At 33.5% G+C, this 15,461-nt stretch overlaps 1 protein-coding gene across 2 annotated transcripts in view; it reads left to right on the forward strand.

Annotated features, from left to right (window-relative positions):
- Positions 1-5,876: 5,876 nt before the first annotated feature.
- The window catches only part of LOC143237425 (RNA-binding protein Musashi homolog Rbp6-like), a 229,476-nt gene continuing 219,891 nt past the window's right edge, over positions 5,877-15,461 (forward strand). The window contains exons 1-4 of one of the 2 annotated variants that reach the window (XM_076476664.1): positions 5,877-6,038; positions 6,184-6,224; positions 7,998-8,079; positions 11,190-11,274. In XM_076476664.1, the coding sequence (XP_076332779.1) occupies positions 5,977-6,038; positions 6,184-6,224; positions 7,998-8,079; positions 11,190-11,274 (270 nt within the window). In that variant the 5' untranslated portion in view covers positions 5,877-5,976. Of the gene's footprint in view, positions 6,039-6,183; positions 6,310-7,997; positions 8,080-11,189; positions 11,275-15,461 lie in introns of those variants that run through there. The other variant, XM_076476665.1, reaches the window with a different exon arrangement.

Here is a 15,461-nt window from a genome sequence, read left to right on the forward strand (position 1 = left end):
TTCAAACACGTTACTCCTTCCGTCGTTCATGAACAAACACAACAAATGATGACTCAAAGAACAAAATGTGAGGAGTCTTAATACTGAATAGACAGCTGTAAGTACAAAGGAAAACGGATATAAGAAAGATTCAAAGAGAGACAAATACGAATAGATATATACACATAAAGACAAACAACATACATACGTATAGTACATATGTACATAAACAGATACTATGACATAGGTAGACACTGACAGAAGTATTAAAGTTTACAAACAAACACAAATAACTGCAGATATGACTACAAATTAATAAAACATAAAAATCTTGTCTAGTTTTGACAACTTGGCCTAAGAATAATATTCGGTTTGTTCATATTGTGTTAATTATCTAATTATTTGTGCATTACTATGGTGATGTAGTATTATAGTATTTCTTTAAATATATTACGATATGTCACCAATATACCGTGACATCTGTATATTGTTCATCCCTATTTTCCTACGCTAATAATTAACATTTCAACTATTTATGGAAATAATGTTAAACTTTTATTTGAAGAAATATGTATGAGTTTTTGATACACCCTGCTCTACGCTTCGAACTCGAATTTAAAGGAAATATACCTTCCAAGAACAATGATTGAATCACCACAGTATCACGTAGAATTCGTATGGTAGTGGGATTGTCAATGTCATTAGTCAAATATATAAAACAAATACAAGAGGTCTAAATTCCTCCCTAATTATATCAGTCATTAGATCAGTAGTCGAATCAACAACATCAGGTGATCTGATGAAACTATGTCCGTGTGTGGATAGGAACGCAATGGGTTGTTGCCTTTTTCCTTTTTCAAACACCAACAATCAGGCATAACATAATCAGGTTGTGTTTTGTTTTTACAAAAAGAGCAAACAGGCTTTCATGGGTTTTAAGAAGTTTTATCCTGACTGTCTGAAGATTTCAAACTAGAAGATTTTGATTTTTAGAAGAATCCTCAACTTTAGTGGATTCAACAGGTACTGGATTCTGTTGAAATGACAAGAATTTCTTTTTATAAAAAAATGTTTTATGTGTTAAAATGTAATAATCGAAAAGACCAGCTGTTTCCTGTAACGTTTCAACTTTCTTTTCATCCAAGTAAATTTCCAGGTCGTCACATGCATAATGTATAAATTCCTCAATTAGATATAATTGTCTTAGTTCGTCTAAACTGTTACAAATACGCATATAGTTACACTATGAATCAAAGTAAACCTCTTTTTTGTGGGCGAATTTTGTATAAGTTTGACTATCTTACTTGTAGTAACCTTAAAACATTTGGTGATAAGCCTTTGGTACTAGCTCGTATGCCTTAAGAACAGTTGCCTTAACCTTATCATAAATTGTACAATCTTCTAGAGAGAGAGTAGCATAAGCTTCTTGTTCTTTATTAGTTAAAACACTTTGTAATAATAGTGAACATTTTTCGGTAGGTCATACTATGGTTTGGAAAATTTTCTCAAAATGTTGGAAATATTTATCAACTTAATTTTCATTAGATACTTTAACATACTGACAGAGTTAAAAAATGTCGTTTTGACTTTGGTCGATTACTGTTGAGTCTAGTTTCCATTTATTTTAGTTTAATATCTTTTTTACCTCAAGAACCTTTATTTTACCTTTATTTTCTCTTTGAACTTCAAGACAAGCTTTTTTTCGGCTTCGATACGGATTTGTTCCTTCTTGACTTCAATACAAGCTTTATCGAGCTTAATTTGTTTGAATTTTAGCTAGATATCTAACTATTTTTGTCACTCAATCCCGATTCGGGAGGGTACTCCCCTTATGCTCTTTAGACAACATTTCATCATCGACTAGTATTTTAGTAATACGACTTCTTAGTTCATTTTTTTCTCTTTGATTTATTAACTTCTATTTCGAAAACGTTGTCAACTTCTACCAATTCACTTTTATTACATCTTTCTGATTGTTTGAAGGAGGGTGATTTATAAAATCTTGATAATCAGATATGATCAAATCTTATTGGCGATGATGAATATAAATTGAATTAAAATTTGAATTTTAATCTGATTCAGATCTTGAACATAAGCCCCTAATTTATTATGTTACATATTATAATTTATCTGTGACGAGTATCCTGTTTATTATGCAATGTTCGTTATGTGTTACGATTTCAAATAATCGGAAATTTGAATTTGAATGTTAATTACATGTTAATATATATAAAATTTATTATATTTGCCAACAAGATTGTTACACACGATTTTCTTTTTTAACACAAATATGCTTTGATATACAAATAATAAAATTGATATCAACGGTTATTACAAATAGTTAATACAAATATTGATTTGTGCACAAAGGTTTTGCAAACTTACAAACAATATTGAGTCTTCTATCTAGTCTGGAACTGAATATTTTTAACGATGGTGCACAATGAACGAACTTATTTCGAGTTGATATAGGTACAATAAACTAAACGGGAAGGTAGCTAACTCTATGCTGATCGTACGTGAGTTTTTCACAGCTTATGTTATACAGTGTCTTCGTAAAAACATTAATGTTTAATGTGGATCCATTGAAGTTGAATGGTTTATAATGTTCAAAATCTATAAAGTTCCTGGTCAAATATCTGTAGTTTTTTGATTAATAAGCGTTGATCAAAATGAAAGCTTCCGAGGTTTGTGATATACCAACTGTAACAAACCAATAATATATACTGTTTCTTGGTGCTTTGCGTTGTTTAAGTTTATTATGCGCGAGGCGAGTTTCTAGAAATTTTAGCTTACACTACAATAGTGACTATCACTGATATTTACAGAATCTTTTACTAAATAGGCAAGACTTTTGCGATACATATTTAACATTATAAGTTATGCACATTTCTAATTAGAAATGTATCTGCGGCACTTGAAATTCTTGTAAGCAGGATTAAAGTAAATTAATCTGTGAGACCTTTCCTCCCCTTTTTATCATCTATATTTTTGTGCACCAGCAACACAAAGTGTGTGGCGCGCATATACCCTATTCGATTTTATTACTTATCAGCATCTCTACAGCCTATTCTGAAATTGAAATTATTTTAGGCAAAATTATAGTAAATAAATCTATGAGATTTTGTGCGTAGTGAAATACACCAAATGAAAGGGTTCGTCCACTGGAGTCCAAAACTGTAATTAGATCTCACGTCGGTCGAGACATGACGGAGCTATGAACTGAAAGTTTGTACTTGAAAAAAAAACTCTCAAGATATATTCGGGGCCCATGTGGGTTAAGGCGTTCGACTCATAATCTGAGGGTCGCGGGTTCGCATCCCCGTCGCGCCAAACGTGCTCGCCCTTTCAGCCGTGGGGGCGTTATAATGTGACGGTCAATCCCACTATTCTTTGGTAAAAGAGTAGCCCAAGAGTTGGCGGTGGGTGGTGATGACTAGCTGCTTTCCCTCTAGTCTTACACTGCTAAATTAGGGACGGCTAGCGCTGATAGCCCTTGAGTAGCTTTGCGCGAAATTTAAAAAAAACAGACAAACATAAATATATATTCAATGAGTCGCTATGCCGCAGCTAGTAACAGTCATGTGTGTCATAAAACAAATCAAGAAGGAATGCAACAGAAAAGGTAAAATCAACTGATATTTAGGTACAAAAAACCTTTAGAAGAATTCAAACTCATTTTTTTCTAGACTTATGACAGAACAACGTAATGTTTATTCCAATAATCAGAAGAAATTCATTAACAGATTTGGTAACAATGTTCCTATAGAAGTAATGGTATTGTTAAATAAAGTTAAATACTAATATTTTTATTATTAACTCGGAGAACCCAGATACTAAGACTCCACAGCACCAAGTCAGCCAGCATATCTCGTCAATAAGTGTTAACTAAGAAAGCATTTTGACACCACTGAAGACGCTCTATGGTTAATAAGCGTTATTAGAAGCCCCCAGTGGCACAGTGATATGTTTTCTGACTTACACTGTTAGAAACTGGATGATATACTCATGGTGGGTAGATCACAAATAGTCTTTTGCGTAGCTTTGTGCTTAATAACAAACAACAACATTATAGAACATTATATTAACAAAGAGAGTGTAACTTACGTCACGAAAAACGTTTAACAATGTGTAGTCGTTATATAATTGACGTCGTATAAGGCGTCCGATAATTTGGTATAAGGTATTTAGCCTATGGTGTGGAACACCAAATTGAATAAATCGGGTACAGAGTAAAAGGCGGTATCAGTACCTGCGTGTAATAGATAGAGCAGTTGAAATGAAATTACACAATATTCTTACCGAAGAGATGTATTGGCTAGTAAAAATGGGTGAGATTAAAATGATCATGAGTCTTAGAGTGATATAGTATTAAACCTATTACACGTTCGAACACTTATCTCAATTTTGTTTCATTAGAATTTGTTACGCACAAACTAAATATTGGCCTGCTGAAATACGCTTACTTTACAACTCAGGAGTATTTTTATTCTTTTTAAACCAGGAGACATTAAAATTTAATGAAAGAACTTCTTTAGGAGAGGTTCCTTAGCTATTGAGAACATAAAATAAATGTAAAAGCTAAACGGAAACGTGGAATAAACCTGGGAAATAAGGTTGAAAAGAAATATAAACGATTAAAGAACAGCAGCGTAGAAAGTTGAAAATGACATATTATGTGCGAAGTGGTCTGAACTAAAAATACTGCTCCCTCAGTGGGTTAGCGGTAAATTTACGAACTTACAATCTTGTGGCTAGAGTGCAAATACCCCATTATTGTGTAGTCCCAGACGAAAAAAACACACCGAAAAAACGGATTAGGAACGAAAAGAATACAGGAAACAAATCAGGAAAGACAGAAGTATGAGAAAAACTAAATTAAAACCTGGAAGTGATGAAAAACAAGTCGACAAACGGAGTAGAAGAGCTGAAATAAAGTAAGACAGAGACCCAAAGAAGGCGTGTAAACGAGGGGAACCCTCAACAGCCGCGGCGCTTAAAACTGTTTTTGGCAAAGTTGGAGTAAATTAATCTATGAGACTTTTTTAAAACCTTTTTATAAGCTACATTTTTTTGCGCCACCATTACCAAGTGTGGGGCGCTCGTCTAACTGATTCGATTTGATTGCTTATCATGATCTTAAAGAACGTATCTTCAAGAAGAAATTCTTTAAGGCAAAATTAGAGTAAACATGTTTATAAGACCTCCGGCATGGTCAAATACATTTATTGGAATAGTTTAATAACTTGAGTATAGCCCCCCAGTGGCTCAGCGGTATGTCTGCCGACTTACAACACTAAAAACCGGGTTTCGATACCCGTGGTGGACAGAGCACAGATAGTCCATTGAGTAGCTTTGCCCTTACTTCAAAATAACAACCTGAGTTTAATACTGTAATTAAATCACAAATCGGTAAGGAGATGGCGGAGGTATGAACTAAAAGTTTATACCTGAAAAATTAAAACTAAAAAACCAGATCCTTTGTCTAAATTGCTGTGCCACAGTTAAAAACATGACCAGCTAAAAATCTCAGAAAATCCAAAAGTACAATAAGAAAACATCATAAGGGCGGCTAATAAAGTATAAAAATTTAGTAGTTTAGGATTGCGTAAGTGCAATTATATCTGAACGCTTGGATAAAACTGGAACAATTATTTAATTTACCAACTGATTTCACGCTTCTGTTCGATTATGGTTATGATTTAGAGCACTTGGGGGCAGTAGTGAAGAGATACTTAGAATGAGGCGGTGCAAATAAATTGAGCATCATACGATGACGTCATGAAAGTAATTCGTATCGCTTGCGTCAGTCAACCAACCAATGAAGTCGTGTAATTTTCTATCAATCAAAATGGCTCTCCTGTCTAACACGAGCGAAATGTGGCGCCACCCATAACAGTATAGTAGTATCGCACAAAGTGAGGATCTTCAGTTGGTTTTCCACGTGCGGGTTTAGCGGGAACATTGAGTTAAGTGTAGTGTACAGATACTACAGTGATGGAAACCGACTCCTTACAGACAAATTCGGGCAATTTTACCGAATCTCACAACAACTTCGGGTAGGTCTCGTTAACAGTACGACAATTAATTCGTGATGGTCTCGAACTTTGTTCGTGTGTGTGTGTGTTTATAATGCCGAGGAGCATTATGAAGTATCAGCACTGATAGCAAACATTGTGTAATATTCTTCTTTTTCTCTTTCAGAAAAATGTTTATTGGAGGATTAAGCTGGCAAACGGCACCAGGTGAGGGTTTCATTCTTTTCTACTACTGCTAGTTTTGTCTGGCATTTCAAACGTTCATATCCAAAATGGAAGTTATAATGTATGCGTAAGTACACACTACCATATAGTAATATATGCATTTGGTTTGTAAGTTCTAATGACTTTCTTTAATTGAAATACAGTGTAAGTCATCTTATAAGATAACACTTGGTTCATATAACAGTTTTTGTAACTTTTGAATAAGAATTACGATGTTAGTGCTACAGTTACAATCAGAATAAAGAAACAAAGAGTATTTTTAAAGATAAAAGAGATAATAGTTTAGGTTTAACAAGATATAAATGTTTCCTAAGGAAGAACATAAGCTTGAAACTTGAAGATAAACGAAAACAGTGCTGTATTGTTTGAGTTTTTAATTATGTTTATTACGTATTTTTCTTTTGTTTATTCTAAGACCTTACTTCACATTCAAATATCAAATCCGACTAAGAGAGTATTGAACTTACATAGATACCAGTTTTGACGAAGAAATTATATGGCAAAAGTTATTAAACGCATTAACAGTTAACGCTACACATTCTGGCGTTATGGATTTATTGAATGTCTGGGTTTCGTAGTTCATCTGTCGGTTTTTTTCCATGAACTCCAATTTCAAACTGTTCAACGCCTCTAAAAAGCACGTTCACATCACATGCAGTTTTGTTTCATTGTGATAACATCTTTTATTGGAAGATTTTTACGTCACTAACTTCTACGTGTATAAAAAAGGAAAACCGCTATAAAAGAGTGCGCTGGGGATTTTTTTACCATGTTTCCCAAGAAGTCTTTTATTTCGTTATGGTCTTTTTCTGTACTTAAGGTTTTTAAGAACCTCTCGCGTATGGATGCATTACTAAGGTAATTCACTTTTTATTTTTACCAGTAATTAGATAACGTCATCAGACTTACGTCATACCATTCACTGCAGTTTTCCAATTTAGAATTAAATAACTGATTTCAATACAGCAGTCATATTTCTGTTGAAATAGAACCAAATTTGAAGAAAATTCGACTTTCAGTGAAAATGATTAGTTTAAACATCTTTTTCAATAACAATAAACTGGCCCCAGCATGTTCATCTATACAATTAAATTAATATCAACATGTGTGTTTTTTTCTCCATAACAGTGAACTAGTTTCAGCGCATTTTTTATTGATAAAGACTGGTAAGTACTTCGCTATGCAATTTGAATTTTTTTCCGTAAAGATAACGAATTTTAATTCACATTTCTCGTAAAAGAATCACATGAACCTATCTGGCTGCTTTTTACGCGAAAAACAAACAAATTTATTTTCGTTTATCGTTTTCGTATGTGTGATTAAAAACGTTTTTCTGCTGCATATGTTCATAAACAGACATTACGAAACTGAGAAAGCAGGAACTTGGTGGATATAGAATGTAAGATGTTGCAGAATGACAAAGAAGACTTAACCTTCTTTCTTAGAGCCTCAATAAACACGGTTGTTTATAATTCATATAATTCTAAGAGAATCTGTGAAGTAATTCGTCTTCAACGTAATATATCACGAAACTACTTTTGTTGAACACAGTTTTTCTTGTAATTTGTTTAAAATGTTATCAGAAATATTCATGAACCTAAACTTTATGTGCCTCACCTTAAAATAAGTGGACCATGCATTGTTGTGGTACTTCAACAGTAGAACAGTGTTTTTTCTTATGAATTTGTTTTCTGAAATAATCTAATTAAATCTTCCACAATGTTTAATTATATTATTCACTTTATGTTTCTCTAGAGACACTCAGAGAATACTTTGGGAAGTACGGTGATATCACTGAGGTTATGGTGATGACGGACCCATCAACGAGAAGGTCTCGGTATGTATACCTTGAAATATTCAACTAATTCTCAGGCTTTACAGAAAATTATCTTACTGCCATCAGTCCATTTTAATCCAAAAGATTTACTGCGGCCAAACTCTCTTATGCCGAATAAGAATAGCAACATCCAGTGTTTAATAAGAGTATTCTGACAACATCCAGTGTTTAATATGTGTATTCTAACAGCATTCAGTGTTTAATAAGTGTATTCTAACAACATCCAGTGTTTAATATGTGTATTCTAATAGCATTTAGTGTTTAATAAGAATATTCTAGCAACATCCAGTGTTTAATATGTGTATTCTAATAGCATTTAGTGTTTAATAAGAATATTCTAGCAACATCCGTGCTTAATAAGAATATTCTAGGAACATCCAGTGTTTAATAAGAATATTCTAGCAACATTCAGTGTTTAATAAGAATATTCTAGCAACATCCAGAGCTTAATAAGAATATTCTATCAACATCCAGTGTTTAATATGTGTATTCTAATAGCATTTAGTGTTTAATAAGAATATTCTAGCAACATCCGTGCTTAATAAGAATATTCTAGGAACATCCAGTGTTTAATAAGAATATTCTAGCAACATTCAGTGCTTAATAAGAATATTCTAGGAACATCCAGTGTTTAATAAGAATATTCTAGCAACAGTGTTTAATAAAAGTGTTCTTACACACCACTCTTACATTCCAGCTAAGTGGTAAAAAGTATGAAATCGACACGGGCAGCAAGAAACACGAGTACTCCACTGCAAGAGCGCATCAAAAATATCTGCTGTGTTCGTACTCGTGCATAAACTACGTCTTGATTTATATAGAGAGAACCATGATTTACCCGCGAGGAGACTTCGAAAAAGCCCTTACTTGTAAAGGCGCTTGCATTTATTTAAGTCAAAGTATAGCATCTTCTGCCTGAAAGTGACGGATTGCAGCTGAACATATTAAGATGTGTAACGTTGTTCTAGGAAAACTGCCTTAGTAATGCTGAAAAAAAAGTTGAATATGTGTTTTTAGTGGCCTTTGGTAAGATAATGCACATAGTTTATGAAGTGTGGATTCTAAGAATTCTAAACGTGTTTAGTTACGTAACTTTAGTACCCTGATAATCCGAGAAGGTATGTATTTCTTGAAGTTTACTGCCCCAACAACCCTAGAAGATGTGTACTTCCTGAAGTTTGGTGCTATAACAATCCGAGAAGGTGTGTGGTTCCTAAAGCTTACTACCTCAAAAACCCTAAAAAATGTATGGTTCCTGAAGTTTGGTACCATAACAATTCGAAAGCCAGCGCCTATTGATTTCTGTAACTGAAAACTATGGAAAGAATGCAGTTTTTGATGATTTAGAACGAGGGATCCTAGACGTATATATTTTCTGAAGTTGGAAAACACGAATATATTATGAAGTTTTAGGAATTCTAGAACGTGTGTAGTTTCTTACGTTTAGAACTTTTGACATTTCATAACATTTGTACTACTTGTGATTTATAAGCTTCAAAAATCCTGTAAGGTGTTCTCGTTTTATTAAGCGCAAAGCTACAAACAGACACTATGTACCATGTACTTTGAGGAGATCGAACCCAAAGCTCTAGAATTATAAGTCTAAAAAATTACCGCTGAGCAACAGTGGAATGTCTATATAGTTTATTATTTCTGAAGTTTATAACTTTATGAATATTAGAATGCATGTAGCTTTTAAAACTGTCATAAAAGTCCTGTCTAGCTTCTGAGTGTTTGAAAATTATATAACGTATACAGTTTCTGAAATTATAATTCTAAAGTACATTTACTTTTTGTAATTTAAAAATCAATAATCCTGGAATATGTATAGAGTCTGAGATGTAAAATACTCAGAATTAGATCATGATTCTAGATCTTTATCTTGAGAACAAGGTAATCCTGAGATACGAGTAGTTGGAGTTTTAGAGCTTTAAAAATTTCAAAATGTGTACTTATTGTGTTAAATTTATAGCTCTAGAAATCCCAAAACCTATATCTATTGTGAGGTTTAAAGATTTAGTTATTCTAGAATGTGTGCAGTTTCTAAGGCTTATAACCACAAACCCACTTATTTTAGATGCTTACTGGTATCTTTTAAAGCGGTTAGTCATACACATCCTGTTTAATGTAATTATGTACTAGATGATAAACATCAAACTTGGACGTCACTTCTTCTCATCTACTGGTAACGAAAACAGTTTCCTCCTGAGTTGGACTGTTTCTGTTTGTATTTATATATGTGTGTGCTAGCAAACTCGGAAATGTGTTTGAGATGTAAGAGTAGTGATATTATTTTTGGTTTCAGAATCTGATATATTCAATAGAATAAACATTTTTTCTTCACTTCAGTTGTAACACGGGCATTTTTTTCACATGCTCTCTTGTATATAATTATTAATAGAAATAATTTCCCATCAATATGTTTTTTCTAAAACAATATTAACCTGTCTAAACAACTATTGTCGCAGATATAATGATTTAAGCTTTTATTGTAGCAGGTATAAGGATCTAAACTTGTATTATCGCAGATATGAGGACGTGTGACGTGCACTTTGTTCAAGGCAAACCAAACGCCAATTATTGGGTTGCATGGGAACTACCCCAGTGTTTGTTAAAGAATAAGGAGGTGCACATATTTGTCTTCGTGGTTTTTTTCAAAGAGTAGTAATTTAATCAACGCATCTAGTTTCTTTACGTGTGTTTGGGTAATGTCTTTAGGTAATACACTGCACAGCTTCAAGAAGAACAAAGTGTTATTAGAAATTGTTTGTTTGGGAATTTCGCACAAAGCTACTCGAGGGCTATCTGTGCTAGCCGTCCCTAATTTAGCAGTGTAAGACTAGAGGGAAGGCAGCTAGTCATCACCACCCACCGCCAACTCTTGGGCTACTCTTTACCAACGAATAGTGGGATTGACCGTCACATTATACACCCCCACGGCTGGGAGGGCGAGCATGTTTAGCGCGAACCCGCGACCCTCGGATTACGAGTCGCACGCCTTACGCGCTAGGCCATGCCGGGCCATTATTAGAAACAGAGATAATTTGGAAATCATGTAACAATGTTTAAATTACAATTGCTTGTAAAAACTGATTTAATTTTTTTTTCAGTGGCTTTGGGTTTATCACTTTTGCTGACCCAGATTGCGTAGATAAAGTCTTATCTACGGGTCCACACGAGCTCGATGGCAAGAAAGTAAGTTTTTCAACTCTTTGAAAGATTCAAATATTTCACTATATACATGTTTTAAATACGGAACTAAACGTCCATGCATTTTGGTTGCGTTTCTCTCCAAGTAATATTTTATAAGTTATTAATTTTAAAACAACACAAGAGACATTTTTGGAAATAATAAAATCTATCTTACAATCATCACATACTGTATCATTAATATTTTGCAAGTAATTGGATCACAGATGGTTAGAATTAGCACACGTTTTAATGCATGACCTTTGGAGGCCTTTGAAATTGTGTTACATTAAAAAACACACATATCTAGAGGTACCTCTGTAGGGTCTCCGACAGTGTTCTGTTTCAGGATTAAATAAATAAAACCAAAATTAAGGATAGCAAATACTTTTATTTCTTGATTTTGAAGTATATATGCCATACTGTGTTGTAGCCTACAGAGTGCATAATTCTTCTCGAAATTCATGGTATGCGCACGTTCTGCTGATGTCACTACAGTACGTCTTGCAACGTTAAGCGTCATTTTACGTGACGTCATTTTAGTGTCTGCTGACTGACTGACAGACAACACACTACTGTACAGTAGTAATAGTGGTTAAAACGGGCGATACCTCCAGGCTGCCTTCAGCCTCCTCTCGGGGAGATTAATACCACTATTTACACCTATGTTTTTTATATTGTATTGCTTTTATAAAAAATTTGGACACTTCGAAGGGCAATAAATAATGCATTCAATTTTTGTATATATTTGCATAGAAATGAAAGAAGATTCAGCTGAATATTTACGACTTGACGTTTGATAATTCCAGTTTAAATGTTTTTAGCTAACATAAAATTTGCTTAGTTACTACACAGAAATAATCTTTTGTTTTAAATTTTAATGATTTCCAAAGAGGTAAGCGAGCTATATCTTGAACTATAAATTAGGTGAAAGTTACTTTATACTGAAAGCAGAAGTTTGACTATCACAAACAGTTAATACCTTACTGTATGTTTTAATGAGATAAGTCATGTAATCACGTGGGAGCATTGCTGTGGCGAGTAGAACACTGTTTAAATCAGTTTATTTGGTTTAAGTTGCAAGACAAGCAAGTCTCATGAGACAATTGATAACCGAGGATCACTGAAACCACGTGTTTAGATAGGATACAGTTTAAGAAACCGAAAAAAAAATCAGTTGATGTAATTTCAAATACAGATAATGTTCCAGGCGTATCTCACAGTATGCAAATCTGTTCATTTCATTTAGAACACTGTTAATCAAAGCAAGTCAGCCCTTGCAACAAGAGTATAAAGTGTCATACAACTAATGCACACAAAAAGCACATTAAAGACACCACAGACTGTCCAAAGAATTGCGTGATTAGTAGTCGTGGGCAAGACTTACTGGGAACACCGTTACTAAATGTGGAAAACTAATACGAAAGTGAATGGTATAGGTGGACCTCAATTTATAAACGATAGCCAAATAAGGTTATTGTAAATGAAATTAAAACAATGTTTTGCATGGGTTTAGGAAAGTGAACACTTCTTGTATGTGAATATATAAGAATGGCTTATCTTTAAATACGATTCCATTTAATCAAGAATGATCATTTAGAAAGAATTAAAACATTGAATTTTAAGGAACTGATGCACCTAACCCGATATGAAAGAGCTAATTATTGACTTGTTTTCATGTCTGTTTTCGGAAATTCGCCAGGAGTGAAATACATGTAAACCATAATATTTTCCGACCCAGTTTAATCAGGTAACACATAAAAAGGACGTGAGACATCGAAAGTGCAAGAACGTCATTTAGATATAAACATACATTCAAATACTGTACACTACAATGTATTTGCGATATCAGTCTTTTCTGTGCATCGCACTGGTACAAATGGCGAGTTATGTTTTTCAATAAAAGTATTATATTTTGTATGTTTGTTGGCTTCTGATTAAAAACATATACACAACGAGTTATGTAAGTGGTCTGGGTATATCTTTCACAAAAAAAACAGTCGAAACTAGTATAAAATGTAATCTGAATAAACTATGGGCTTTATATGTTTTTGCTTATGGCTTTTGTTCAAACTAGTTTTGATTGTTTGGCCAACGGTATTTTGTAAAATTTATACGGTATCAGACATGCACAGTTCACTTACGGAATTCTATCCAGGTAACTAACAACTTTTGTTAGTTATCAATACGAACTACCTAATATATGGGCCTATATTTTATTCCATTGTTGTAATGGCGGATAATCACGTGAGAACTTGGCGGTATTCGCAGCTTAGGTTTAGTTCGGTGTTTTATAGCGCAAAACAATTAGGCTATCTGCGCAATTCGCAGCTTAAAAAACAAAAAAGAAAGATCAGAAAGCAAGCGCAAATTAGGCCTAACTTATGTCAAACCTACGTAACATATTTGCTAATACACTAAAATAATTTCATAGGTCATTAATCTTTAATACACTTTAGGTTTTCAACAACCATTTTCCGTTAAAAACGATGTAAATAGCAGATATCTGAATGAACTTTGTGCCTTGTAATCTCAGCAGCTTGGTGAGCTGTGTAAACGTAGGTCGTCGTCAGTTTAATCGATACAAGACATTTGAACTTTTTATTAATAATGACGCTATGATTGTCATATTAAACCTTCACTAGCAATGGTGTCAATCTCGACATATCTCAGCTGTATCATTGACACTACTAAACTGTAGACTACCTCACCAACAATGTTAAAGTAACCAAACACATCTGGACTGTTATTAACAATATAACGGCATCTCTGGACAAGATTAAAAATACGACTATGAAAATCAAATCCAGACAACATCAACAACGAAAACATGAGTACTGCGTATGCAACGCCAATTACATGTATATGAAAATAACCCTAAATCAGGCCAATAACGTAAGTAAGAACGTCACACTCGAGATCAGGAAGAGTATAGTTAAAAAAGCCACATCGATACAACTCTAAAAGTTTTAGTTAAGTAGTCACATCAAGACAACAGCCATAATGTTTAAGAATCCACACAAAGATGCTTCTAACAAACTGGATTAATAACAGTGATATGACATCAGCAGTGTGAATAACATATACACCTTCAACAAAAAGTACCTAGGCTACAGTTATAGTAGTGCCATTCTTGTGCCATCTGTGAGTAGGATCGAACTGGACAATTATATCATGCTAAACGAATGCTCCATAACATCAACTAATGAATTAACTCAAGAGCAACTCATAGTAAGGACAACTGTAACCATAACATAGTCAGTACGTATAATTAACAATGATGGAGGAACTACTGAAAATCTCCCACGTAGTAGTAACATTCTGTCGCATCATCAGCGGTTATAAAATAGACACGGGACGAATAAATATCTACTTATTCTATTCTACTACATGTGAACTATTATAATAACACTCGGTTTTTGCCTGTCATGAAAATGCGTGCGCACCTTACTACCTATGTGCGAATGCGTGCACTTTTCATTTCAACGAATGTACGTATACTTTAGCAGGAATTTTGGGCCACAAAATAACAAATGTTTTTGGAAACTTTTGAAAAAGACTGACCTTATGTCATAGAATAACATTATAAGTTTAGTTATTGATAGCGTTAGTTATAATAAAGTTTAGTCGTAACTAAACTAAAGCAAAAATGCAAATAGGTTAACCCATTTAGTATTTCCTAAACTAATGTTAGCCCTAAGAAATGTGAACTCGTATACTTCGGTGTTTGCGACTAAAACTATTTTATATTATTCGAGAAATTTTGTATTTAAAGTAGTACTGTTTCAACAAACATACTAATTTGACTGCAAGTGTTTTGCGGGTCTCTGCTACTCTATATATACGTATGGCATTTGCTTTATTAGCGGTAATTTTGGAGCTTTATTAAAATGAATTAATAAGAATTTTTTTATTACATCTAAAATTAAAAATAGTATGGTATAAATTAGAAATGAACTAATTAACTGATACTGAATGTGAAGTTAGTCAAAAGATGCGTGAAGGAATTTTATTTCTCTACTATTTCTAATAGGTTTGCCACTTATAAACCATAGCTGTTTTTTTCTAATGCACACTTTTCAAATCGCATAAGCAGCTAAAATTTTGTCAAATATATTGTTCGAGTTCTTATAATTTTATATGGGTATTTTTATTTTTGTGTTTTCAAACTTCCAAGGATTTATTTTCAATTA

The sequence above is a fragment of the Tachypleus tridentatus genome, chromosome 13 (genome assembly GCF_004210375.1).
Source record: "Tachypleus tridentatus isolate NWPU-2018 chromosome 13, ASM421037v1, whole genome shotgun sequence".
Classification (NCBI taxonomy): domain Eukaryota; kingdom Metazoa; phylum Arthropoda; class Merostomata; order Xiphosura; family Limulidae; genus Tachypleus; species Tachypleus tridentatus.